Below are 27,748 nucleotides of genomic sequence, written 5' to 3' on the forward strand. Positions count from 1 at the left end.
CATGAAGCTGGACATTAAGCCTGCTGCCATGTCTTAATGAATTAAATGTTACAATTTTAGGCATGGTATTGTTAATATTTTGTTCGATTAATGTAAACTTCACCCATCGGTCTTTAATTTATGCCTTAATCGCCTCCCGACCATTGATTTTGACTGCTGGAGCTTCCAATTGAAAATTAAAGGCTGAAGTATTCCGGGGTCTTCTCATTCGCATAGCGTTTCTATTTGCGGTGGGGATGGTGTTTCCAGTGCCAGTGGTATCCCTATGCCTCTTTCTTGGAGAGTGGAGAGGGCTCATTTTTTTAGCAAGACCAGGGAAGTAGTTCTTTTAGCAAATGGTCATTTATAGCGGTTATGTTTATTCTCATGTCCATGTACCTTGATGCCTGGATAGAACATTTGAGTCTTATCTTGGTTAGTTAATACATTTGGCGAGGTCAAGCCTTTTGTCGTATGCTTTGTTACATCGATTATAAAACTAACTAATGTGGCAGTTACTCTCTTGTTTTAAAAAAGCTAAGATTCTGTTTGAATAATCTTATGCAATCTAGCAGAGATAAAAATATGCTGCAAGAGTAAGTTGGAAAAGATTCGTTAATATAGATTAGACTAAGTCTTATATTTTATAATAATAAAAATCATATTTTCAGTTGTAAAGTCATTATACGATGACAGTTGATGGCTATAACTAAGACAAGCGATAAATTCTAGCAGTTCCTTGTATCTCGTGCTAACCATGCATCCGAAGCAATGGAGACAAGAAGACAGGTGCTTTTATTATAGGCCCATAAAGAGCATCAAAATTCGTGCAGCAGAGGGTCGCATCTCTTTCCCTTCTAAATAAATTTGCATGCTCGCCGTTGAAGTATGAGTTGAGTGCCCAGAGCAAATTTTTTATTAATATGTTATGACACATAATTAGTGATACATAAAGCACCATAGATCTCTATATAATAAACTCATAAATGGGTAATCTGTAGATGTATGGTCACAAATTTGCCTCTACGTTTGTTAGATGTCCAATCGTTAAACTTAAAACAAAGTAGCACATAATTGTGCATGATTCACTGCTTGCCTTCCCCATCTATCATCAAAACTGTGTAATTACCCTACGAGCATGTACATTTTTTTTAAACAATAACATATTTTTTATATAAGATTCAATCTCTTATATTAGTTCTCTTGGTTTCAATAGGAGCAGAGGGTCACAAGATCAGAAGTTTCATTAGGAGCTCCCCTCAAGATGTCAGATTACGTAGTTCTTTATTCCTTTCGAAAGAAATGTTAATTATTTCCAATTTTCCATTATATATCTAGAGGGGTAATGCTAGAAAAATCAGGAACTGGTATTTAAAATTCAACATGACCAGGGGCTCCTTGTAAAATTCTCCCACCTTTCTAATTCTAGCCCCTGTATGGTAGCAGATAAAATAAAACCCTAGCCCCATCCCGAGTCCCGCCTCACTCGCTCCGATCCCGTCGCTCCCTAGCTGTTGTCGTTCCCCGCTGTAGCCCTTCTCTCATTCCCTCTTTAGATCGCCGCCATGGCCAGCACCGAACCCGAGCGTAGAGGCGAGGAGGAGACGGAGGCCCCCGCCGGCGAGGACGAGGACACCGGCGCCCAGGTCGCCCCGATCGTCCGGCTTGAGGAAGTCGCCGTCACCACCGGCGAGGAGGAAGAGGACGTCCTTCTCGACCTGTAAATTCCCCCTCATTCTCTCCCAATCGTATGGTTTTTCCGTGAGATTCTAGGGCTGTACCGTCCGATCTTGATCGGTTCTCTTGGTTTCAGGAAGGCGAAGCTCTACCGCTTCGACAAGGAGGGGAACCAGTGGAAGGAGCGGGGCCATGGGAGCGTCAAGCTCCTGAAGCACAAGGAGACGGGAAAGGTCCGGCTGGTCATGAGGCAGGCCAAGACTCTCAAGATCTGTGCCAACCATCTAGGTCTTCGTCTTGCTCTTGTTTTTTTATTTTTTGGGTTAAAGATTTGAATTTGATCTCTGATGTATGGAATTATGGCCTTTTTTCTTTGATTTCTTGTTTGCAGTTCTTCCGACGACCAAGATGCAGGAGCATGCTGGGAATGATAAGTCGTGCGTGTGGCATGCGACGGATTTTTCTGATGGGGAACTGAAGGAGGAGATGTTTGCCATTCGGTTTGCATCTGTTGAGAGTGAGGATCTTCTAATTTTCTGCCAACTTACATCTAATTGGATGGTTCTATGTTGAAGACTGTGCAGTCTTAGTTCTGTGCTTTCTATTCCTTTTAACAGCGAGATGATTGTAGATCTTGTTGAGTGGGATTTATTTCAAGTCCGTTATCTATTTTAAGTGTTTGATGCATGTATCATGATATCTGTGGATCACCACAAGATGAGAGTCACATCCATGATGATGTTTCTCCTCTTTTATGGTGATTCATAATCTGTGGCTGGACTGGTTGGTTTCTTTATTCCCCCCAGCGATCAGAATGCTTTAATCCCATGTTTTCTTGAGTACAGAAATATCTTTTTGTCCATCAATAGTGTATTAGCATAAGAAAAGTTAGAGCAGGAAACAGGTATCTGGGACCACATTGAAGCATTTGAAACCTGTTGTATGTGCATTATAGAAAGGATGCAAGTGGATTGCTTGTAGGTTATGATAATAACAGGACATCATCCTGAGCAAGATTGCATAACTAATCTACATGCATTATTCTCTAGAAGGTTGCAAAATATTTGGAATCATTGTAATGATTGTAAACCATTTGTATAGCATTGTCCAAATCATGATACCATGGTAATTAAGAGATGCTTTTGTTGCAATAATATCTTTATTTCAAGGAATTGCTTGAATATGTTATGCAAGTTGTCCTGTCAACTTTATAAATTGCTTGTTTGCTTTTATCAAAGAGGGCACTATTCATCTTGAAATATAATATTGGTATGAATTTTTCTTTGTTATTTTAGAAGTTATGCATTGACATATCTGTTAGCCACTGCTTTTAATAAGGCGGAAGGAAAATGCTTCTTATTGGCAGTGAGCATGTACACTCAGTTGATTGCCTGTGCCTATTTAGAACCATGGCAAGAATTGCCTATTAGAAGCATGGTCAGTTAAACAACATGGATTACCCCGTTGGTTTGAGTTAAAAAGGAAAAAAACTTTTTTATATGATCCAAATTGCATTAAAATCTTAAAGAAAGATTACGAGAGGCCAGTGTCCAAGATGTTGTGTGTTTATCTTTCTTGACATACTGTGTTCATTAGAACACCAATCTCATAAAGGATTTAGTTGGTTTAATAGGTTTTAACACATGCCACACTTCACCATTTCTTCATATCTGCTGGCATTACTTTTCCATGAGTAAAAAAATGCTGTCTAGTGTCCATCCAAAGGACAACTTCTATTCTACTGTGTCTCGTATGCAATTAAGATGTTACTCTAGTTTTCTCAATCTTAGTTTTGCTATGCTCTACAAGGCTTGTTACCATACTTGTTGAGCATTACAACCAAAGTACTTGGATAAATAGTTTGTATCTATTATGGTAAGTTTGTTGCAAGATGATGATAAAAGGTGGCAGGATTGGGCTTTTAATAGGTTATATCGCTTGCCAGGTCAAAAAATATGGGTTCTTATATAAATGATAATGAGTTAAGTGTCATTACATTTTCTTTTAAAAAAAACTGTTATGAAATTTGGTTTAGAAATAAGCACCAAAATGCTCTGGCTTCTCTGTGGTATTTTTCTAGGTCATGTCCTTAAGGTATTTGAGTGATGGTTACAAGAAAGCCTCTGTGCAGGGATAGTGAGCTTACTTCAACACAGAACTAGCGAAATTCTTTCCTTTATAGGAAGTTCTATCAGAATATAGGTGGTCTGGTTGCAGTCTTGAAGTAGAAGCAAACATCAGGCTATCTCCTTTGGATCTATTAAAGAGATGTGTGGTTATTTGAATATGGCTTTAGATTGTATAAACATTATTATACTTTCTGACTCTAATTTGTCTTTTTGTTTTTTCCAATCTAAAGAATTTCTCAAAGAAACATAGCCGATTAAGGTCGGCGGAATTGGTACCGGACACCGTACTGGTTCTTCGGTGGCATCAGTCTGTATGGGCCGTGTCGGGCCTGTACTGACGGAGGAGAGGGCACGCAAACTGTGGGAGAGAGGAGGCCGGTGAAGGGCCGGCAGAGGCCGCAGCCGGTTCTGTTTCAAACAAAACAGAGGTCGGCCACGACCTTATAAATTTCGTGATTTTTAAGTAAAGTTGGCAAATCGCTTGGCGTTTTTTCTTAAAAATCGCGAAAGTAAACTTCGAAATAGGAGAACTGGCCATAGGCTCGCCTCTGCCGGCCTTCCGACGTCTCCCTCCATCCTCCGCTCGCTCTTTCTTTCCTTCTACTTCTCCGGTTCTGGCAACGTATTTCATTTTCGTTGTTGAAACCGTACCGGTGAGCTGCTGTTACAGCTCGGAATGGCCGGAACCGTCCGGTTCGGAATGGTTCCGCCGACCCTGCAGCTAATTGTTGTGAGCTATGAATTTTTACTTGCTCAAACTCATCTTCGGTCAAACTTATGGTGTCTCATGATATTAGTATGAGGAACTAGCTACGTTAAAACCTTTGTGATTTATATTATTATCTTGCACACTGAACTGGGACACAGTCATATCATGTGTCTTGTTTATTGAACGTTTATGTATAGGTTGGAACTTAATTGTTTATATACCTTGCAACTACAATTTGGACAACTATGTTTTGTAGGCATGTCTCATTCATACAATTGGAAAAGCCATATTAGTTAAGCAGGCGATATAAGATTTGCATCTGTAGAGGAGCTAGTAATGCATAGGCTTTCGAGTCTTTTGGGAGTTTCTATTCAAGTAGTGATGTTGTCTTGGATTAACAGTATTGATTTTGTGATTTACTGCCCAAGAGTATCTAGATGAAATGGTGTGCTTGAACACATGCATACAGGTGGGTACACATTAGTGCCGCATGAATATGACACATGTGATTCATTTGTGTTATTTTATTTTTAACATAGATGAATAATAATAAATGTTAAGTGAAGGACTTGATTTTAATGAAAATTTATATAAATAAATAATAATAAATGGTAGAAGAAGGATTGGAACTTTCTTTTGATCTTGTGGTTAAAATGTTAACTAAGAGAGAAGGAAGGAAACATGCGAGATGGAAAAAGTGCGATGGGAAAATGCAGATGGTCAAACACATCTTATGCAGAGATGCATCGTGGGAGTCCGCATTGTATAGTAGTATAGATTAGCGTTGTTTTTTCACTATTAAGTCAAAAGATTTTGTCATTTGTCTTCTTTGGACGGTAGGTTCAAGTTAGTTTATGCATTATTTGATAGAAGCAAGATTGCTAATATGAAATGCTTTAAAGTTTAAAAAACAAAGTTTTTATCTTTTAACCTTTATTAGGTCTTAATATTTCAAATCAATCTTTCATTACATGGCTTCCATATTAGAAGATGTTGCTTCCACAATGATCATAACCAACAAACCTTGTCCTTGTGGGTCATAACCTACAAACCTAGTCCTTATGGGTTCTTCTGAGAAATTCATGCTGGTCTTGATTCACAAACTGGATGGGCTTTAATGTATTCCATGAGTGTCTTGTTTAATGATCTATTGTCTTTAGACAAGATGGAATTAGGAAAAGTATGTGGTCGGAGGTAGATATTGGATAGATAATCTTTGTCAAAAATGCCTTATCTTCTCAAAGTTATTTACATCACTATAAATGGAAAAATCCCTCTTAATTTGCATAAGAGAACTTTTCATAAAATTCAAAAATTTACATGTTACATAATCTATAAAGGGCTCCTTTAGCTTATATCTTTGTTGAAGAACGGTTAAATGTGTTAGAAGTATCGGCCAGAACCTTTGAGATTGGTTAGGGATTCATGATATGTATTACAGTAATAATTGCATTTGCAACAAATGATTCCAATCACTGCATGCTGTGTCTAAGTGAATATTATACATGACAAAATTAATATCTGTCCAAGGACATGTAAATGGTGTTTTGGATAATTTAGGTGGATGTGTGGGTAATTGAACAGATAAAATCGGAAAATAGGACTTGTGGGGAAGCTTTTGTTGCTGCAGAAATGATGTACGGATGGAATTTGAATTTTTTTTTTTTTACTCTTTTAGGGTTATGTACTTAAAAAGGGAGACTGAATTATGACATGCAAAGGGAAGGGGTTTGGATTTTTCCTTAACGATCAGAGAGGAGAGAAATTTATGAGAGCATGATGATAGCTGTGAGGAATGACTTGAAAGTCTTGGCATCACTGGATGGCTCCGAGAATTATTCAGAAAGCTATTTACATCTTGCAGCCAAGTGTAGTTGGCTTTGGAAGATCATTTGTGAATCAGTGATTGAGGATTCTGATTCTACTGGAGTTTGCTTTTTAAACATGTTAAAGGTAAGCTGATAGTCAGTTGTAGGACTTGATTCACTTTGATAAGCAAAACAGGTCAGCTATGTGTCTGAACCCTAAACTTCAGCTTATTGTGATGGCTGGGGTTTCCATGTGACTTGACAAACCCTGCAACATTAGTTGCAGTCATCTTGCTTTTGTAGTGCATGAATTTATGATTTTGCCGAACCTGTGGTTTTGCTTTCTGTTATTCAGTGCTGCTTGACTCCTTCAATCCTTGCAGTTCCATTAGTTGCTGTCCTTTATATATAGTCTTGTATCATTCCCTTGCAACTTGTATTCCATCACTCATGGTCTGTATTTTTCCTTGTTTGTCAGACTGCAAGAAATTCAAGGACATGGTTGAAGAGATTGCTGAATCACTTGGGAAGAATGAAGAGAAGGAGAGTAAGGATGCCTCAGCTGCTGCTGGTCTTATGGAAAAGTTGACTGTTAGTGAAAGCAAATCCGAGGAAAATCCCACAGCAGAGGTGCCTGTTGCTGCTGATGAAAAGAAGGAAGAAAAATCAGAGAAAGAAACAAAAGCTGAAGAACCGTCTCCTGCAGCTTAGGCCTGAGGGTGTAATGCTATTGAAGAGCATAATATATCATTTTTCTCACTCTGTAGGGTTTGTGATATGTCTTCACGAGCTTCTTAGTTATATCAGAGACTGAAAAGTGGGACAAAATGTGATCAGATAGAATGGCCGAGTCAGTCTGTCTTTAGGGTTGGGTGGTCTGAAATCTTGTCATGCAATTGGTTGCTCAAACTTTCAATGTTCTTTTTAAAGGTTAGGTCTGGTGAGTGAGGGAATGCTTGGGATCTTGGATATATCTGTTTTAATGTTTGATATGATTTTCTGATGGTCATCTGTAAGTTTGTCCATTTTTTGCTTATTGGGCTGCATGTGTTTTGATTCTCTATTTTGATATCTGATATCTAAATAGTTGAGGCTTCCGTGTGAATGTAGTGAAATTGTTGGAATACTCACTTTCCATGTTGGGTTGGAAATAAAATGGGGATTTCATTCGAGTCACTTTTGATCAAAGTATTTTGCTCATGCTATACCACTGGAATATGCCATCATCTGAATTGGCTCTATACCTGATCAATCTTATTTTTCCGAAATTTCAGCCTTTTTTTATGTACCTTCAATCATATTCTTACATCCATAATAGATTGCAGTTTTCGGTTGGTACTTCCATGCTCTTCCTTGTATCTGCCATGCTATAATGTGATGATAATGTCTAATATTCTTTGTTTTCTTTCCAAAACAAAATGTGATGGATGGGAGAAGTTTTCTGATTCCACCTGAATACTGGTAAGTACGAGGTTATTTTGCTTTGGAGTACCTGATGGTATTTTGTCTAGTTTCTAAGTATTGGATTGGTGGCACAGCCAAAAGTTTTATAATGTGTTCATGGTACATGCGGCAGTATTGGTCATGATGCAGCGAGGCGGAGGTTAAAGGTGGTGCTGACGAATTGGCAGTAAACTGAACAGAGGCTCCCTACGGTCCGGGCTGTCTCGTCTTTGGCATGTTAATCTTTAGGGTTCTCTCGTCTCTTGGCTTGTTTTGCGTTGGTCGGTTCGGTTGTGAACTTGATATTTTGACAGGTGTCTTCAACCAGGGTTATTTAATCCACAAAATCAACTAGGGCTTTGCAATTGCAATTTCATGTTGCTGGATTACGGTTATGGGATCGCAACCCCTGGATATTTATATCCTTGCGGGCAGGAAAGATGATTCTGAGGGTATTAAATCCATGAATATGAATCAAGATTTCAAATTGTAATGACTGGAGACTAAATAATCCATTGTATACATTCTTAATTCATCACAGAGTTTCTGGAATCTTATTTTTTGTAAAACAAATACACATTCAGTGCTGTGATGATTGAAGGGTTTTTTTTTTTTTTTTTTCCTTTCAGGCATGAACCCTGGTTTTTTCCGTGGCTTGTATTCATTGTTGTTTCCAAGCACCAATTATTTACTGTTTTGCTACTATTTTGGTCAATGGAGTGCTAGGATGGCATGTTTGTACTATTTTCGCAAAGTCATATAACCCTGTAATTCCGACATGTCAATCCCCACTAGCATACCATATTGTCGTAAGTAGGTTAAGAAATATGGCCAAGTGATTTGGCCAGTGTTCATGTGACGCCAGCTCATTATTGATTAGTTCACATGGAAAAGTGACAGCGAGTGAAAAATTGATGTCTGTGTACTTGCTCGATCATTTACTGCTAGTTTATAAGTAGGAGATCGAAGGCTTTTCAATTTTGTACTTTTGTTTCAGTATATGCACATGCTGTACAAAGCCAAAGCAAAGTCTAAGGTAGGGGTGAAAGTAGCTTGATTAGATTAAGACTTTTTCTATATCTGACCAGATCAGTGTCCATCCACTCTCAAAAATTTTTACCTACTGATTTTGATTATGGGTTGGAGATCCAAGCTCCCAATATAAGCGATCAGTGAAGGCTGAATTTGTTTAAAACATTGCACAATAAAAATAACATACAAAAAATGGCCTAACTAAAAGAACTGAAGCCCAAGTTAAGCCACCAAAATGATCGGGTCTTGCTTAGATATGGATTGTAGACTTCAAGCTTGGACTGTAGACTTCAAGCTTGTTTGAGAATGCACAAGAATAGAGTTTGGGGAGTAAGGAGGAATCGTAAGAGAAAATTCACCGGGCAGCATCGATTCAATGCATTTGAATGCCCAAAGCGAACTCAAAGACTCCAACATAAATATATTTGGAGACCTTAATGTATAAATAAGGAAAGAGATAATAAATTTCTATGGATAAGAAATGCGTCCGAACATAAATGTATTTGGAGAAATGCATTTATAGCTACAAAGGTATGTGGCATTTGAGACCTCCAAATATATTGTGGACCTCAATGCATTTGGATACTTATTTTAAAATTTACTATAATAAATGCATTTAGACCACCGAGGTCTTAGGCACCCGTCTCACTCCTTTAGGAGTTGAGCCGGCTCGGAGACCATGGTTAGAAAAATATCCATTGACCGAGAGGTAGGTGGTATTTATGTTGTACCATACAAATCCCCAACGATCATATTAGCTGGGAGCATTGAGCTGTGACTTGATAGGTGACTGATGATAACGGCACTTTTAAAAATATTAGCTCTTTTTTTTTAGTAATAATTTTTTGACCTATGCCCCCTTCTCTTGGCTCACGTGTTTCCTCCTTCCCTTGACGCAATGCGGCTCAGCCTGGACCTAAGCCTAAACCCAACCCACTTGCCCTCCCATCCCCTGCAGTGGCAAAGGCGGTTAGCGCACGTTGGGCATTATCTACTTAATTACCATCGTTAGATCAGATATTCTTAATTCCGGAAGCGTTGATATTTCCACACGTGAACTTGTATACTTCCACCGAGCTCGGTTGAAGAGCCACACCCACGACCACTCTCTCAGGTGATAAAATCTCTCTCGTTTGACCGCCAAAGCACTCCCAAGTCCTTAGGGGTGGAAATATCACCCCGTTATCATTATTTATTAATCACTAACAATAACAGGCGCTTTGGGACACTAATCTCCTTTCCTTCCGCCCTTTTATTACCCAGAATACCCCCCGAATTGGCGATTGCAAGACGGAGTCGCTGTGCCAAAATTTCTATTTGTTTTTCCCAAACCCCCTGGCCCTAAAAGAAAATAACTCGCCTCGCGATTCTTTCACTCGTCTCCAGCTTTGCTATTCTCTCTTCCTAAATTACTCTTCTGCGATCCTTCCATCGACGGCCCGATAAACCGCTCCCAGCGGTAATACTTCCACAAGGAAGAGGAAAAGAAAGGGTGAAAGAAAAAAAAAAAAAACCCTAATTCTTCGTGAAGATCGCCTTCATCTCCGGCTGCTTTCAGGTATGTCTCGTCTTTGATCGCTTCTGTTTCTATGTTAGATAGCAAAACGCCGGTATCTTCTTTTTTTTCGCTTCAGTTTCTTCGATCAGATAGATGGAGTTTCCTTTCTTGTTATGATTGCCTTTTATGATGGGTTCTTTAGTTCTGATTACTTTGCGTCAGCTCGGATTGATCTTCTGCTAGGGTTTATGTGCTTTGATTATGAGAATTTTGGTACGGATTCAGCTGGTTGCGAAATTTATTCTTATGGGTTTCTAGTTTATTTTCAAAGTAGTTGATGTTAATGATCGGCTTGCGGTTACTTGTTAACATGCTGTTTAAAGGGATTATGTTACTTGATTACCTTTCTCTTGTTGTGGGGGGAATTGTCGGCTGTATAATTATAGGGCTGGAGCTGTGAAAGATTGTAGCATGTTTTTGATATCTGTTGAATGGGATGTGATGTTATGTTTTCGAGTATGGTTTGATAGTGACAATGGGTTTATCTTTATTTGTAAATTATGGATTTCATTAGGGCTAAATATAGTTGGATTATGCTTACTGCATTTAGTCCTCTATTGTTTCGTGACTTACTTAAGAGTAACGCAGACCTTTTGTGAGAAAATTGAATGATTTTGTTTAGTTTTGCTTTTTTTTCTTTTTTGTTGTACTCATCATGTTAAGTAGCTTGCTGATGTTCGTTTCTGGAGAGTGCTTGCTGTGCTATTGTAGAAGGACCTATCTATGTCACCTGATTTCAGTTTTCTGTTGAACCTGTTTGTTATGACTGAAGATCCAGTGGAAGACCACGAAAAAGAAACAAAGAGAGAGTGAAGTATAGAACAGAAGATAACAGATATTTTGAATTATGGAAAGAAAATCATTGAATCATAATGCCCCATTTGTTTTATTGCTTTAAGTGTATGTGTTGTCAATTATATTTCAGTGTATTGTACTTTTTGCTGGTCTTTTCTTCACCTTGTCCATCTAGTTGTGTCTATGAAATGGGGTTTTGGTGCTTTTACCTTGGGACTCGAAGTTCATTATGCTCTTTTGGTTGAACTTGCATTGATTTTGGGCAGGTGTGCTGGTCTTACTGTTTAGCATAGCTGTGCTCCTACCTTCAGTTTCGATGGTTATAAGATTTGGTTGTTCATTCCTTTTATGTTCCAGCCTCTTTACCATTTTAGTAAATTAAAGAACCTGAAGTCATCAAAGGAATGTCAGCTACTAGCAAATTCGATTTATCTTCCATCTGCCCTGATGGGCCCACCTACATGAACGGGCAACGTGGGCCATATGGAGCTGCTTCTATGGAAAGGTCGGGAAACTTCCGCGAAGGCATGGATAGCCGAATCCAATCATCGCTTTCAAGCATGTCGAGGACTGGTTCGGTATCATCTCAAGCTGACACAATCACTTCGCTTCAGTCCCTTCTTGTTGATCTGAAAACAATCGATCAGAAATTCCCTCGAACAGGGGACTTTGAAATAGCAGTGGGTTCTATTATTGGCATCCCCACAGAAGAATCTTTACCTGCAACATTTAATATGAGGCATTTAACTTCTTCATCTGTGGAGGAGATCAAACGTGTGAAGAGTAATCTTCACGAGGGCGCTATTAAGGCGAGGTACTTCTTGCTTCCAACACCCCTTCCCCCTGCATTAAAAAAAAAAAATCACAGTATTAAGTAGCTGAAATATTTATCAACATGATTTCACAAATTTCTTCTTTCCTTGTTGGAAACATATGTTCTCCTTTCCATCTTTATTGTGATGTCTATACAACAATCATGATTTCTCCCATTTTATATTCTTATGTTTTTTCTCCCAAAAATTCCCTATTGTGCCATGTGATTCTATCTGTCATTTTACTTTCCTCAACTGCATTGGACTTTGTTTGCTTATCCATTCTTAGCATATCACTTTTTGCAATTTTCGAGATCAAATAAGTTAGTCTCCACTGCTTGATTTGATAGGGATCGAGCAAAAGCCTGTACTGAGGCTGGTTTGAAAATTGATAAGTACTATCACAATCTGTCAAAAAAACGTTCCCGAGCTGATATTTCATCGAATGAGCGGTCTGGGATGTCGATGCCAGGAGGAAGCATCCCTAAGAATAGCCCTCAAAGCCATCTGACTTCACGTGGTCTCGAGCTTGGGCCTCAGAAATCAGAAGAAAGGACCAAGAACACTGTACCGAGCAGACGAATTCGAACTTCTATGGCGGAAGTACGGGTTTGTATCTCAAATCTTTCTTTTGAGCCTTTTGCCCGCCTTTCCTTGATTGTAATTCCCAGTTATTTTGTCTTATGATTTGCTGCTGATTATGTTATAGAACTGTATTTTAGTTGCCTATGAAAACAAGGATATGATTATTTTCTGGATGCTTATGCATCATAAATGAGACATGTTGCTAACTGATGTATTTGCAAGTTCTCATTTCATTTTGTGCAGAAGAGAATGAAATTGTTTCGATTGTAAGATCCCGGTAATCAGTTTCTTGATTCTTGAAGAATAGTGCCAACTAGGATTAACTGTTATAGATTATTTGCTTTGGATTCTATGCAGATTGAGTTGCATTATAGAAGCTATTTGTAAATCTTCGCATAGACAAGCTTCCTTTGCAGATTGACTGCTTCCTCTTTAGTGATGGAGATCTCTACTCCATCTTTAGCTTTTCATTATTCATGAGGAATTTACATGGTGTTTTGATTGATTAGATGGACGTAAGGGCTAATGGTATTGCAAGACCATCCGGGCCTGTGAATAAGGATAGAGATGCCATCAAACTTGTAAATGGTGGTGCAGCATTATCAGAAGAGAAGGGTCGAGCATTGACTAGCGGTGTTGATGGCCGGGACAATTCAAAGATGAGGAAGAAACGGTCTGTCATAAAGTCGGATGTTTCTACAGGTGCAGTTTTGACAAGATCGCTGGAGGCTGATAGAGAACCCAAACGAGGAATACAGCAGAAGCTTGGTATTGATGCTCGACCAATGACGAATAATGTCCATGGATTCAGGTTTGATATCATACCATGCAATTAGATTGTTCTTTGTATTATTGTCTCATACTTATGAGGCTTAATTGTTGGATTAAGTTTGTCACTCTCTTGATAGACAAAACTTGTTGCAATGTTGAGATAATATTTAAGGTACATTCAGCTTCATTTTATTCTCATTTTCAATCACTATTATCAGATGATCAAAGCAATTGTGCTACATTGAACAAGTCTCACTAGCATTACTATGCAGCTATGGTATTACAAAATAAAAAATAAAAAATAAAAAAAAGGATGTCCTAGTGCACGAGGCTCTCTCCACTATAGGGTCTCAAGAGGGTTGGATGCATGCAGCCTTGCATGCAGCCTTACCTCCATGTGCAGAAAGGCAATTGTCATGTTTCAAACCCATGAAACCCGTCACAATGAAGCAATCTTATTGTTTCACCAAGGCCCACCATCTGGTATTGAAAAAATTATTATTATAAAATTTTAAAATAGGATAATGCAATGTTACAATCTTTAAGCAATATGCTTGCTTGTTGTTACTCCACATCAAGGGACATCTTTCAAGTTTTAGCTACAATTAGATCCATGGTGGCAAATTCCGGACTGAGGTAAATTAGGCAAGAGAGGGGCCTAAAACTATAGCCAGTTGGCTGGTACGTCATCTATCTTATTTGCTACAGGTTAAGCTCAAATACCCTTACAAAGGTGCCCAAAACTTTATAACTTTCGATATAATTGTATTGAAGCTAAAACAAAATTAAGCAAAAAAGTCAAATAAGAGGCATATTAATGTACACACATGCACACACACACACAGACTGCGGGATGGACTACATACTTCGTGTTTTTGTACTGGATTTAGCCTTTTTTTCACCATTTTGGCCACAACAGTTATAGGGTATTGCCAATAATTTAATGAACCACACCCTGTTCCTCTACAACGATATTACCTACTTAGACACCCATAGATTTATAATAGACATGCCAAGACATATTTGCTTACTCGAGGTTTGTGATACTTGTGCGAATTAAAGAAAATATAAAAGAATACAGTTGGAGTGGAATTTATATGATGCTTAAATTTTTCTCTAAATGGTTGGAGATATCAAAATATCTGTTATTTTGCTATTCTTTTAAAAGAACAAAAGGATGGATGGGATTGCTCTAATAGATCCATAATGCGGTGGATGAAATTTTGATTTGGTTTGGATCCTAGCTTTGTAAAATATATTTAGTGTCAACTGTAATGTATTCCATGGGGAGCCTGCCTTCAGTCATCTCTTATCTCATGAAACCTGGTTTGCATGATTCAGTCTTCTGCATTAATCTGGCTCGATCATCTGGGATGTGCTTGTTTTGTTGAATAGAACATTATTTTTCCGCTGAGATTTTTAATTTACAGGTCAAGACCTGCTTCTGGAGCTTCTGGAGTTGGAAAATTAGATTCAGCTTCTCAACAATCTGGTCTTGGAATGCGCCCCTTAGCTAGGAATGATCAAGACAACAACTCTCTTCCCAATGATAGGAGAGAACGTCTAGATAAGGAAGGTGCCAATCTTAAAGTTGTTAACAAGTAAGACATATTCTCTTCATATCTTTGTTGCTAGAAATCTTGTTATTATTGTTCCTGTCATTTTTCTCCTTCTGGAAAATGATGTTTATTATCTTCAAGCTGTCTCTTAGAATTTTTCTTTATTTCTCTTTACATATAACCTGAATTTATCTTCTACATAATTTAATGTTCTAATATATCTTCCTTCCATTGTATCTCAGGCCTAATAACCGTGAAGATAATTTTGCTGCTAATCCTACCTCATTAACAAAGATGAATGTGCCTGCTCGGGGGCCACGATCAAATTCAGGTTCCATGTCAAAGACGTCCCCTAGCATTCATCAAATGGTGGGAAATTCTGATGATTGGGAATATTCTCAGAGCATAAACAAGATCAGTTCTGTTGGTGGGGCTGTCAATCGCAAACGGACGGCATCTATGCGCTCTTCATCCCACCCTGTACAGTGGGTTGGACAAAGACCTCAGAAGATCTCACGTGTTGCAAGACGATCAAATTTTTCTCCTCTTGTATCAAACCATGATGAAACCCCTGCATCAGATACAGGAGATAATGCTGGCATCCATGAAGATAGATTAGGATTGACAAGATGCTTATCTTCTAATGCTTCTCATCAAATTAAATTAAAATGTGATAGTGTACCAACTTCTGGTTTATCAGAAAGTGAGGAATCTGGAGTTGCTGATAGCAAGTCAAGGGACAAGAGTAAGAAATGTGAAATAGAAGAGAATATTGGTCAATCCATGCAGAAGATTACAGCACTTGCATTACCTCCAAGAAAGAACAAGATGGCTGCCGATGAAGATATTGGAGATGGTGCCCAGAGACATGGGAGGGTTGGACGAGCTTTCGCTCCCACAAGGTCTGGCATGGCCGGTCCAATTGAAAAGCTAGACAATGCTGTCACTGTGAAGCAACAGAGAAGCACAAGAGCTGGTTCTGAGAGGATTGAAAGGTGATGCAGTTTTTCCTTGCTAATTAACTAGCTGTTGGTTTCAACCCTTCACTTCAATTTTTAACTGAGGTTTTGCTATTGTTCTCTTTGCCTCAGTAAACCTGGTCGTCCGCCTACCAAAAAATTGTCTGAGAGAAAGGGGTATACACGTCCACGGCATTCTGTGAACAATGCGCCTTTGGAGTTTGCTGGTACTTTTCATGGAGCAGTGGGTTTTTACTTTTCTTGAAAAACAGTCTTATGCATAGTGTTTACTTATTATTGATTTTTTGATACTCTTTTCAGGAGGATCAGATGATGACCATGAAGAGATTTTAGCTGCTGCAAATTCTGCCCTGCACACAAGTATAAAGTTTATATCTATAATGCTTGGGTATCTTCTTTTACCGTTTTACCGTTATTTTGCAATTAAAATTTTTACAACTTTGCTGCAGGGCGTGCTTGTTCCAGTCATTTTTGGAAGGAAATGGAGCCATTTTTTGGTTTTCTTTCTTCAGAAGATCTCACCTATTTGAACCAACAGGTAGTACTGAAATTATGTCTTTCTGTCTTGTTAATATGGCTCCTAATCTCTGTTTGCATTTAATTTTGATGGTGCAAAATTATTATTACCAACCAGATCCATTGTATGGATGCGTCTTCTCCAAATCCTTATGTTGACGGGAATGATGATCAAGATTTGAAGGTATTTCCTTTCTTGTTGATCAGAATAATGGAACTTGTTTGAATTATGAAATTTTGGGGCTATTTCAATTTTCAACTTCCAGCTACTAATGCACATGATTCTTCATGGGTTTTGAGCTGTTTACAACCTATCCCTGTAAACAAATCTTTTGACATTTTTATTCTATTGCATTTCTTTGTTTTCTCGTGAATTAGCATTGCCAGTTATTTCTGAGTGAAAGCATTGCTGCTTTTGAAATTGCTATTTTTGTGGAGCCAATATAAACTAACTACAGTTAAGTGATGACTAAATGAACTCTTTTGTTTGAGACATAATTATTATTACTTCTGTCTTCCATGGATGTAAGTTATCTTCCCTAAAACATCTGTTTTCAAAGCCAATATGTTAATGCGATTGCATGTCATTACTGTCTAATTGATTACAAATTCTTGTCTCCTTCCTTTTCAGGGTGACCTCGAATATATATCCTTACCATCAACTCCAGCTGCTGCTGGTAGAGCTGATTGTGGTGCCGTCTCAAATGGAATTAGCTTTAATGCACGTGAGAGGGAAATAGAGCTTGCTTGGCAAACAGAGCATGTTGAACCTTTGCTCGAGCAACTAATACAGGGAATTGGGGCTCAAAGTGGGGTTTCAATTTGCCAGGCACTTCTTTCAGCTATTATTGAAGAAGAAGAGATTGAAAATATTAACTACAACAACATCACAGGAGAAGAGTACTTGCATGAATCTCATGAAATTTATTTTGAGGTTGAGGGTGAATTGAAATCAAAGCGTTCAAATTTTCACTCATCAAGAACCTTGCAAACTGCAGCAAGAGGCTCTTCTAATGGTTTCAGGGATAATGGTGGTTGGAGATACCATGATGAACTGACACATGAGAAATTAGAAAGTGGCATTGTATTATTAGAGTCTAGCACAGTGTGCACGGAGTTTCAATATAACCAAATGGGCATCAATGATAGAATCCTCCTGGAGCTCAGTGAAATTGGACTTTACCCAGACTCTGTAGTAAGTATCATATCCAAAATCCTACATTGGAAGGACATTCATTCTTCAGAAATATTTGCAATTAGTTGAATGATTTGAGCTATTTTCTGTTGATTCTGTTTCAAACTTTTATGTTGCAGCCATAAGTAACATATGCTAGTCCATGCAATATTTGTATACCTGCTGACATGCTGAATTTGTTGCTTTCTTCTAGCGTGCTATTACTACTACAAATATTCCTTAGTTTTGCCTTCTATTTGGAGTCTCCTTCATTATGGGTTCCATCTGCTCCTGCCATATAAACTTATTTTTCTTCAAGCTCTCCATTTTCCTGTCATTTTAATAGCTTCAGCTTTCTAATTTGTAAGTTGTTGAAAGATTTGCCATAATTTTTTGTAGTCTTCTTGCAATAGTGACATAAAATTCAAAAGTAATAAAACCTCATTTAATCCATATAGTTTTTTTGTTCTCAAAAAAATTCTTCATCATCCATTTCTTCGATATGGTTGGTACTTGGTAGGAGAGCTGATAATATTTAATCAAGGATAGCTCTTGGTCTTTGATAGAGGTTGGGACCTTATATTTAATTGTAAAGCTAATTGTGTTATATGTCTCAGAAAATTCACTTATTTTTAACTCCTTACCTTCTTGAAGCTTTCTTTCACAATTTGCGGTTTCTCTGTGTGTTTTTATTGGAAGGTACAAAACTGTGTTTGTTTTTCTTAAAGCATATTTGTTATAGTAGCTTTGCATTACTTATTGTTGTCATATTCTATGCCCCTTATTACCCTTCTCTATGGTCTTATTCATTGTCGAAAACGGAGTAGAACTTGTTTTGGTTTATTTCATTGATTTTGGAGGAAGCGCTTCACTGTGAACTGGTTTATTGCATAACATTGATCATGATGGTTTAAGATTCAAGCATGTTTCTGTTTGCATTTCATTTACCTATCCGTGGAAGCATTGTTTAGCTTGCTTAATCATTCGGGAAAAAAATTCTCATGTGGTATTGTGCTTCCATATCTTGTCAGCCTGATTTAGCACAAAGTGAAGATGAAGATATTAGTGATGGAGTCAGTAGATTAGAGGAAAAGCTCCATGAGCAGGTATGTTTATTCACAGTTATTCAGACTCTTGTTTCTCAGCTTCTTTTGAAAAAGGATCTCTCTTTGCTATATTACTTTTAGGAAGTCAAAATCATGTGGTCAGTGACTGTTGTCCCTAATTGCATATTTTCAGTGACTTAGTTCACCTGTCATTTTACCCTTTGTGGTAATGTCTCAAGAAGTATTTCTTCCTTGCTTGTTGCTTTTTCAGGGTGTAGTGGCTTCTAGGTATTATTCTATTGAGTGATGCAGGAGTTTATATGAGTAGCTAGTTATTTAAATTCAATTTACTTTTTTATACTTGACCTGGGTGTATGATGGCAGTTCTTAATGGTGCCTGCTAAACAGGATTTGATTGACTTGGAAAAATCCAGGTGGACTGAACCTGACCTACTTCGGAATGTTGTTTGTTACCGCAGTTGCAATATCCTGACCGCTACCTTTGTCTTTGTCCCCAGACAACAGTGTTCTTGGTTGGTCTTAGCACAAGCCCAAACCCAAAAGGCCAAAACACTAGCCCAAGTTAGGCTACTGATGGCATTGTTTGGGGAAGGAAAGGAGGAACCAGGAGATTGAAAAAATGGTGTGGGAGAGTTTGGCTTGTAGTTGCACATGGAAGTGGGTTCGTTGAATACCATTATGTTTTTTTTTTTCTTTTTTAATTTTATTCAAGTTGACCAGAACCAGAGAAGATTAGTATGGGTTTTCCAATTCTTGACGCAGTCAAATATGGGTTAGGTTCGAGATGAGCATCTTTTAAGCTGAACCAAACCCTACTTGACTACCTTGTATTGCTAGCGCTACCTTGCATGGATTCTCTCTCTCTCTCACTCTTTTTTTTTTTTTGGAGGGGCGAAGTACGTCGAGTAGATTCTTTAATCAGCTGTTTGTAACAATTTTTTTCAAATGAGAAATGAATGACATGAGAGCAAAACTAGGTAATACGATGTCCTAGGCAACCTAAAAACTAATTTAAGCTAGAGTTCTTTCCTTTTTTCCTTTTTTTATTTTTTTCTGCAAATATATTATTCTATGCATGCTTTGATGAGCAAAGGAGCCATCAACCTGATGCTTAATGGAGAATGCACGGATTGAGAAGAGAAAGCTGTATTGACAATCCAAGGACCTTTACTAAGACTAAGGCTTACGTTTTGGTAACGGTTCACCTGTATGGTGCTGCAAAGTGCGGTACATCACCATACTGGCATTTCGTGAAGGTGCTAAGCCAGCACAGCACCATACCATGTATGAGTACAATACTGTATAGAGGCCTGCTACTAAACTGGTACTTATGGTATGGCTGGCATTGCAGTTTGTGAAGCCTCATCTAGGACTATATTGCTACTACTTGACAAGGTTGTGCTCTTCATACATGTGGAAACTTATGGGTTACCAATGCCAGATAATTACTGGATTTTTCCAGTCACTTTTTATCGTAAATAGTTATTGAGGTCATTAACTGTGATACTGATAGTTATGCTATAGGCACATAACTGCTTGACTATTGTGCAGCATTATGTAGGAATTTCTTAAAGTAAGGTCTAACATGACCAACTAAGATTAGATTGGACTAGGGGTTGATTTGAAGGGAAGGTTGATTCTAACGCTTCCCAGTCACTTGGCCCCACTAACCCTCTGTCAAAGCTCACAACCAAATGGAGGTTAGCTGCCCACTTTTTGGCGGTCCTCATTTCTCTCTTCTCACACTTCTTTCATAACTTCTGCCCCCTTTTTTCTAAGTGCATGACAACAAGACTGGCTGGATCATGGTGGAATCTCCTCACCTCTCTCTTCTCTATCATCTTCTCTATATTTTCATCTGACATCCCTTTGCAATACGTTTGCTTGTTTGACACATTATTTTCATCCTTGACTGTATTTACTTGAAATCAGCCCTACTCTCTGTCACATGCTTGATCTTGCATTCCATTATATTCATTGATTTATCTAATGCTGAAATCTTGAAAAGTTGCTGTTTGGGACTGCATTTTACCTTTAAGTATATAGTTTGCTGATTGATACTTATAGTTCTGATACTTGGTCCTTCACTAAATGGTCTTCAAGCACTTGTAAGCTTGCTTTTAGCTCTAGTCTGCATTATATTCAGCATCAGAGCAAATTCCAACAAAAAATAAAGGGCTTGTTTTTGCGTTGCAACCTTTGGAGGATTCCTCAATTGCAAAAAGTTCTAACTTGACAGGGCAGTGGTGCAGCCTGGCCTGGATATTTTATGCCCTGGAAATTGAAGCTCTTAAAATAGGACAATCAAAGATCTTCCATCTCGAAGAGATAATGGGAGCTAAAAATTTAATCTTTAATTTTGTTTTTGATTTATAATTTATATTTTATATATTGGAAGTGTGAAACATAAAATCAGTCAAAGGTTGCAGTTTCTGTAGAAGTTCTCATCAAGTTGATTAGGAAATTTACTGGCTAGTAACTTTAAGTGCTTATGAGTCATATTCTAAGTACGTTTAGTATTAAGAACTCCTATTTATTTTTAGGTTGTGTCAAGATGGTTATCATCTTGATTGTTGTAACATATTGTGTCCTTAGATATTGGGCCCTGTGGGTCTCCAGGTTTTTTATTTGAGAATTTATTAGTATAAGATGTTGAGTTTCTGCCCTCTCTACTACTGCCTCTCTTTTTTTTCTCCACATTCTCCTTACAAATCCACGAGGACATCTTCATTTATTTTCTTATTCTTCTTTTATGATCCTTCCCTATTTATGTTTGTCATCTTTCTTTATCTTCACCCAAGTCTTTCTCCCCTCCATCTCCTTGCTATCTCCTCCATTTTTTTTTATTTCCTCCATCTTGTCTCATCTTCTATAATACAGGGCTTGTTTCCTTTGTCAAAATATTATGTCTAGGGCTGATAGCGGGTCGGGTATCATCCAACCGAATTCGATCCGAATTGGATCGGATATTACCCAAGTCTTTTTTTCTCCCCTTCAACTAAATCTATTTCTGTATCCAATTTGGATCGGATTCGGATATAAATCCTTGTACCCAATCGGATTCGGATCCGGATCCGGATATATACTTACAATTTTGCCAGATATGAAATACAAATATGAATACTAAGGGAAGAAATTCTTTTATATACACCAGTACAAGGGATCACACTCAAGACCTCTTGAATTGTTGCCTGCTACTTAGCCACTATGAGAGCATTGACTTCTCATATGTAGTTATAGTTTGTTATACTTAGTCAAAAGACTCAAAACTTCTTCGCATTATAAAATATGATTATTTCAAATATATTATGGTATTTCATATTCTAATAATTATTTTCATGAAAAGTTCAGTCCTATTCCTTTTGATAAAAACTTAAAAAATGAGTAACTTCATTTTATTTTTTGTAATACTTTGAAAACCTTTTTGTTTAAAATATTTAAAAATATCAATAATTTTAACATATTCCTATATTCGTATATATTCTTTTCAAAGTTCTTTAAAAATAGATAGTTCATGATTCTTTTTATTCATTACTGCAATTAAAAAGTAATAATTATGTTTAATATAGAAAAATTAAATACTTTATATTATATATTTTATTTAAATAGTTTTAATTTTTAATATATTTTTAATTCAAATCAGGTTGGATCAGTGATTGAAAATCTTGGTCTTCTCGGTCTCTGCAAGTTTATAATTATATCTTAGATCATTATCTGGTTACAATGCATCACTTGCAATCTTAATAGTAGATTTTATACCCATCTTTTATGATTGTCATTTATTTAAATTTCATTATTCAATTCCACTCGATATCCAATTTATATCCCAATACTATCCGACTTATATCTATATTTGGATAAAGAAAATATTGATATAACCAAGGTCCGCCGTACCGGTACCGGTCGGCGTACCGGTGGCCGGCCGGACCGGTACGGTACCGGTCCGGTTCGGTACGTACCGGCTGGTACCGGTCCCGTACCGGCCGGTACGCGGTGGTTTCAAAAACCACAGCGCGCGGCGCTGTGGTTCTAAAAAAAAAAAAAAATCGTACCGGTGCGAACCGGCCGGTTCGCACCGGTACGAGGTGCGTATCGGCTGGTACGGGCTCCGAACCGGCCGGTACGGGCTCCGAACCGGCCGGTACGGGCCCGAACCGGCCGGTACGCACCCGTACCGGCCGGTTCGGATAAAAAACGGGAAATACCGGTTTTTTATCCGTTCCGGTACCGGTCCACGGCCGGACCGGTACGTACCGGCCTGTACCGGCCGGTACGGGCCGATACGGCATTCCATGGATATAACTAATATCCGGCTTGTATCCATTTTCATGTTTAAAACAATCTTGATATCTGATTCATATCCGTATCCGTTTAGAGTAAATATGGATATTAATTTTGTTATCTATTTAATATCCATATCAGTATCCATATTTGTTGAAAAATATCGATACGAATATATGTGTACCAGTCTCCAATCCATATTCTATCCATTTTCAGCCCTGATTATGTCACCCTTTCATTCTTCATTGCATGGTTCCTGTCTGCTTGCTACTTATTTATTAATAGCTACTGCAGTTTTAGTGCACTATCAATTACGCTAATCATTTGCACGTCATCCATCTTTCATTCCTTCTTGCTCGAATTTCCAAGCTGTGCAATATAATTGGCTTGCTACAATCAGTTCAAAAGATGTGTTCCTGTAATCCTATCAACTGATATAGAGATAAATTTGTTCAATCTTGTTCTGTATGTTTTTTGTGAACCTTCCATTGAAATTGAAATGTGCATCATCTTCTCAGAAAATGTACACCTGTTTCTGTCTGAAGAAAAAGTGTAACTTAATAATCCACATATCATGTACAAATGTATATTTGGAATCTGAAAGTTAAGATGCATTTTTGTGAAATGCATGAGCTGAAATGACTATACACTACAAAGATATTTTATGTAGGGTACTGTTTAATTAATATCTATACCTAAGGATTTTGCGACTCTAAGCTTAAATTAGCAAGTGTCTTGAAAGGTCGTGTAAAGTACATTGTTAACATACTTGCCATGATATACTTTACAGAATTGAAAAGTTGTTGATAGAAATTCTTTTGATGTTATTGGAAGGTAAAGATTTATGATAGAACTTCCTTAGTTGCTATATCAATACAACATGTATCATGAAAATAATGTCTTCCCTGTTACATAAATTTTTCTGTTGATAAAGGTTATGAAGAAGAAAAATCTTCTGCTGAAACTGGAGAAGGCTGTTATGGAAGCAAGGGAGTCTCAACGGAGGTATACTGTCAGAGCATCCATTTCTTCTATGGAATTGCTGCATATGTGCGTGATTGTTGCTTTTTGCATTTGTGAATTATCTTTTTTTTGGTTCTTTTTTGACTGTGTAGGGAACTTGAGTGTAAAGCTCTGGACAGGCTTGTAGGAATGGCTTATGAGAGATATATGGTAATGTCTGATACTTTAATGCCTAATCAGTCTCTTAAAAAAATATAATTATTTGGTACAACTTGTTCTACAAATTGGTTTTCCTGTGATGCTTGTGTCAAGCCTTTCGTTCTTCTGTTTATAACATAGTTTGAAGTTGGAATGCCAAAATGATCTGTTTCTTGACCATCATAATGTTGCACCAAAGAGAAAGCCTTACACCATTTGTTTTGGCCCATCCATTGGAAAAGAAAGTGAGCCCGTAATATGTGCTAATAATAAGTGATAATTAACGCACTGACTATGATATCAACTTGTTTTGCTTTCATCAACTAATGCTTCCATGGCATTATTTAAGGTCAGATTCCCCGATCAAGACTAAATGCATGGGTAGTTTTGGCAGACAGTTTGGAGAGAGTTTTTAATTTATGAAAAGTATTTTTATGTTTAAAGAACTTGAAATAATAAATCTTCTACAACACCCCATTCCATCTGGTCCCCCTCGATTTCTCTCATATCTGTGCATCACCACTTCTCTATCCTGCTTCTCCTTTCTTTCTCATAGTATCAGTTGATTCAGTTTCCTCATCGTAATGGTAGTTTTCCTTCTGCAATAAAAAGGGATGTTAGCATGATATATGGTTGGCTGTAATTGAGTTGGACAATGTATTTCTAAAAGGCGCAAGGAGTGTGGAGGTGCAGAGTGGGGATATGGTGATTATGTGATCTTTCATTTACATGTTAAACCGCATCATTTCTTTTTATGAGGGTATTCGTGTTAACATATGCTAATTTGAGGTGAAGTATGGACAAATTTATCATCTTTTGAAAGTATAGGCACTAATTGCTTTGAGTGTGCAACTTTAATGCAATACTTGCATATAAATACTTTAGCCCTGCAATGTAGGGGCATCATAGGAGTTATATCCTAAATTGGTGTGATTGGCTGATCATTGGTGAATATTTCTTATGCAACAGGCATATTGGGGTCCTAATGCTGCCAATAGTAAGAATGTGAACATACTTAAGAAACGTGCTGCCTTGGGTTTTGTCAAACAAACGTTAGCACGATGTAAGAAATTTGAAGAGACAGGGAATAGCTGTTTTAGTGAGCCTCCTTTCAGGGATATGTTTCTTTCTGTATCTTCTTGCAGCAGTGGTGCAGAATGTACAGACATTTCTACAGATGGAGAGGCTGCCATTCGTTTCACTACTGTCCTGCAACCACAAAGTACTTTAGCAGGTAACATGAGTTCCGCAGCACAATATTTAGTTTGGGGCTCCCTGCATGTACATATAAGCCTGTACATCATATACAGGCCTGTTTCAGGATTTGCAAGCTTTTGCATTAGTTTCATATCTTGCCTGTATATGTTCTTGGGTGTTTATGTTTAGTGTGTACGAATATAAATGATTAATCTCTCTCTCTCTCTCTCTCTCTCTCTCTCTCTCTGTGCAGATCCCAACCCTAATCTGACCTCAAAACTAGTAGAAAGAGTAGATACCTGTGACAAGTATTCTGATGCTTTTCAATCAGCTAATCATTTATCAGAACAAGCATTTGGTGAAGAGGAGCAGTGGTCAAATAAAATCAAAAAGAGGGAATTGTTGCTTGATGATGTTATTGGTAGTACCTCAGTGGCTTCATTGAGAACATCTTCAGGTCTTAGAAGTTCTCTTGTAAGTGGTACAAAAGGAAAGAGGAGTGAGAGAGACAGAGAAGGAAAAGGGCAAAACAGAGATGCAGCCTCAAGAAATATCATCAGCCGAATTGGCCGTCCCGCTTTATCCAATTTGAGAGGTGAAAGAAAGAATAAGGCAAAGCCCAAACAGAAGACAGCCCAGTTATCTGTTTCTGTCAATAGCCTTCTTTCTAAGGCTGAGTTACCTAATGCAACATTGCCTTCAGACACAAAATCTCGTGATATGATTGTTGGTGGAAGTACCAAGAAGGATGATTTAGTTGTGTTTTCAAGTTCTGCCAGGATGCAGGATATGCCAAATGATGCTGAGACCACTGACTTGAACAATTTGCAACTACCAGAAATAGATGTTAGTGATCTTGGTGGTCATGGACAGGATATTGGTTCGTGGTTGAACATTGTTGATGATGATGGGCTTCAAGACCATGATTTTATGGGTCTTCAAATCCCCATGGATGACCTTTCAGAAGTAAACATGATGATATAAAGTTGGTGTATTTTTATATTACAATGCAATATACCGTTTTACAGTATACTGGCATTATTGTCAGGGTACAACCAGTCATGTCTTTTACCATCTGACGGCCAGGTCTGTAAGTAGTCCAAAAAGGCTATAGATTCTTTTAGGGGCTTTTAGAGAAGTTCATTGGGAGCAAATTTTTTGAGCATTGTGTAGTTTGCTCCTATACCATTTTGGTAAACTTTGATTGTACATATGTTGCTCGTTATTTTCAAGCTAGTTCAAGTAACTGTCACCATCTTTGCAGATGTTATATCCTGAAATTGTACATACATTTATCTCTATAATAAAAAGGTCTAATTAATGAAACCGCTTTTCGAAGTAGTGTGGTGCTTAATTCACAACCCAAATTTGGTATTGCACTCAAGAAATGATACATTGATTTTCCTATTGAAAATATGGAGTTAAGGGAAATATATAACTTCCATTTTTTTAATGGTTAATATCACAGTGGACTTTTCTGTTTCCTAATCAGTACAAAATAATTACAATCAAGAGATATCCATGAACTGATGCATCTAACATCCTAAATAGGATCTGCAGTTGGGTTTATGGTAAGTAACCTAGTAGTCACTACAATTTAGCTCTGTTAATATTGAGGAGCAACAGAAGCCTATTTCTCATCACATGGTTCAAAATGCCAATAGCGGGCACATTGCCTTATTATCATATAGTTTTTACAGGTTTTGAATTGCTTTGATGTGACATACTCAATAATCAGCAAACCAAGTCTTAGTTATTTGGGATTGACATGAAAGAGCTACATTTGCTAGGTAATGTCTCTAAACTTGCATGTGCTGTTATTTATTAGTTGGAGGCCTGTACAAGTATCTTTTGCAGATTTCTTTTTTCAACCCTTATTTCTTGTGCCACTCACCTAGATTGTCTTGTCTATATATGTGATTTAACAAGCTTCTTTTGAAATTGTGTTTTTCTGGGTTCCTTTTTGGGTTCAGATTGACTGAAGGACCTTTCACACTGACTTGCAACTTTGATTTTTAGAACTTGAAGGTATGAAAGTTCTACAAGACTCGGTTGCTTTATTTTTTTTTTAATTGAGGCACTTAGTACTGTGCATGCTCCAACAAATTATTGTTTAGATATTTCATTGCAGGTGAGGTAGAAATATGTACAATTCTTGAAATTCATGTATGAGGTTAGTTCTGAACTTCTACTGGATCTATATGGTTCCATGCTTATCTTATCACTCTCTCAGCACGTCATTGTCCGATTGAAATAAAGAAGTTGAAATCAGAATCTGGGATCGGGTTTGGTCATGTCAGTTGTTTTGCTAGTCCAACAAAGTTGCCTATGCTAATCCGAGGGTTCAAAGCATAATTGTGGTTACTTGATATTGTTTTTTACATTTTGGCTATACTCCTCCAAGATGGTGTAATGGTGAATAAAGATGGTGTTTGTCTCACCAAATTGTTGCACTATCTAGGAGTTCAAATCTCCTGTATCACGTTTTCATGGTAAAGAATCTGCCTGTTTTGTT

At 37.7% G+C, this 27,748-nt stretch overlaps 2 protein-coding genes across 5 annotated transcripts; both read left to right on the forward strand.

Moving 5' to 3' along the window:
* The first annotated feature begins 1,411 nt into the window (after positions 1 to 1,411).
* Positions 1,412 to 7,478, forward strand: LOC103709288 (ran-binding protein 1 homolog b-like). Its single transcript, XM_008794565.6, has 4 exons — positions 1,412 to 1,699; positions 1,793 to 1,944; positions 2,048 to 2,173; positions 6,781 to 7,478. The coding sequence occupies exons 1-4, from the start codon at positions 1,545 to 1,547 to the stop codon at positions 7,011 to 7,013; spliced, it is 666 nt and encodes a 221-aa protein (XP_008792787.3). The 5' UTR covers positions 1,412 to 1,544; the 3' UTR covers positions 7,014 to 7,478.
* Positions 7,479 to 9,999: 2,521 nt separating this feature from the next.
* LOC103709271 (uncharacterized) lies at positions 10,000 to 26,479 on the forward strand. 4 transcript variants are annotated; one of them, XM_008794555.6, is made up of 16 exons: positions 10,000 to 10,335; positions 11,397 to 11,944; positions 12,293 to 12,545; positions 13,037 to 13,338; positions 14,729 to 14,899; positions 15,100 to 15,852; positions 15,949 to 16,043; positions 16,138 to 16,197; positions 16,287 to 16,375; positions 16,472 to 16,537; positions 16,985 to 17,548; positions 18,559 to 18,633; positions 23,810 to 23,880; positions 23,991 to 24,048; positions 25,006 to 25,270; positions 25,487 to 26,479. In XM_008794555.6, exons 2-16 carry the CDS (start codon positions 11,535 to 11,537, stop codon positions 26,215 to 26,217), a joined length of 3,963 nt encoding a protein of 1,320 aa, XP_008792777.4. In that variant the 5' UTR covers positions 10,000 to 10,335; positions 11,397 to 11,534; the 3' UTR covers positions 26,218 to 26,479. The 4 variants fall into 4 exon arrangements, with proteins under 4 accessions (XP_008792777.4, XP_008792765.4, XP_008792771.4 ...); XM_008794543.6 differs by having other exon boundaries at positions 10,054 to 10,335; positions 12,293 to 12,551; XM_008794549.6 differs by having other exon boundaries at positions 10,054 to 10,335; positions 11,488 to 11,944; positions 12,293 to 12,551.
* The last annotated feature ends 1,269 nt before the right edge of the window (positions 26,480 to 27,748 follow it).

This window comes from Phoenix dactylifera, chromosome 8 (assembly GCF_051530095.1).
Source record: "Phoenix dactylifera cultivar Ajwa chromosome 8, Ajwa_hap1_PhDact_Kaust_v1.1, whole genome shotgun sequence".
Taxonomy (NCBI): domain Eukaryota; kingdom Viridiplantae; phylum Streptophyta; class Magnoliopsida; order Arecales; family Arecaceae; genus Phoenix; species Phoenix dactylifera.

Coding starts and splice junctions, on each gene's coding strand:
- LOC103709288 (XM_008794565.6), top strand. CDS start 1,545: ATGGCCAGCACCGAACCCGAGCGTAGAGGCGAGGAGGAGACGGAGGCC. Junction 1,945..2,047: donor GATCTGTGCCAACCATCTAG/GTCTTCGTCTTG, acceptor TCTTGTTTGCAG/TTCTTCCGACGACCAAGATG. Junction 2,174..6,780: donor TCGGTTTGCATCTGTTGAGA/GTGAGGATCTTC, acceptor CTTGTTTGTCAG/ACTGCAAGAAATTCAAGGAC.
- LOC103709271 (XM_008794543.6), top strand. CDS start 11,535: ATGTCAGCTACTAGCAAATTCGATTTATCTTCCATCTGCCCTGATGGG. Junction 13,339..14,728: donor AATAATGTCCATGGATTCAG/GTTTGATATCAT, acceptor TTTAATTTACAG/GTCAAGACCTGCTTCTGGAG. Junction 16,538..16,984: donor ATGATGATCAAGATTTGAAG/GTATTTCCTTTC, acceptor CTTCCTTTTCAG/GGTGACCTCGAATATATATC.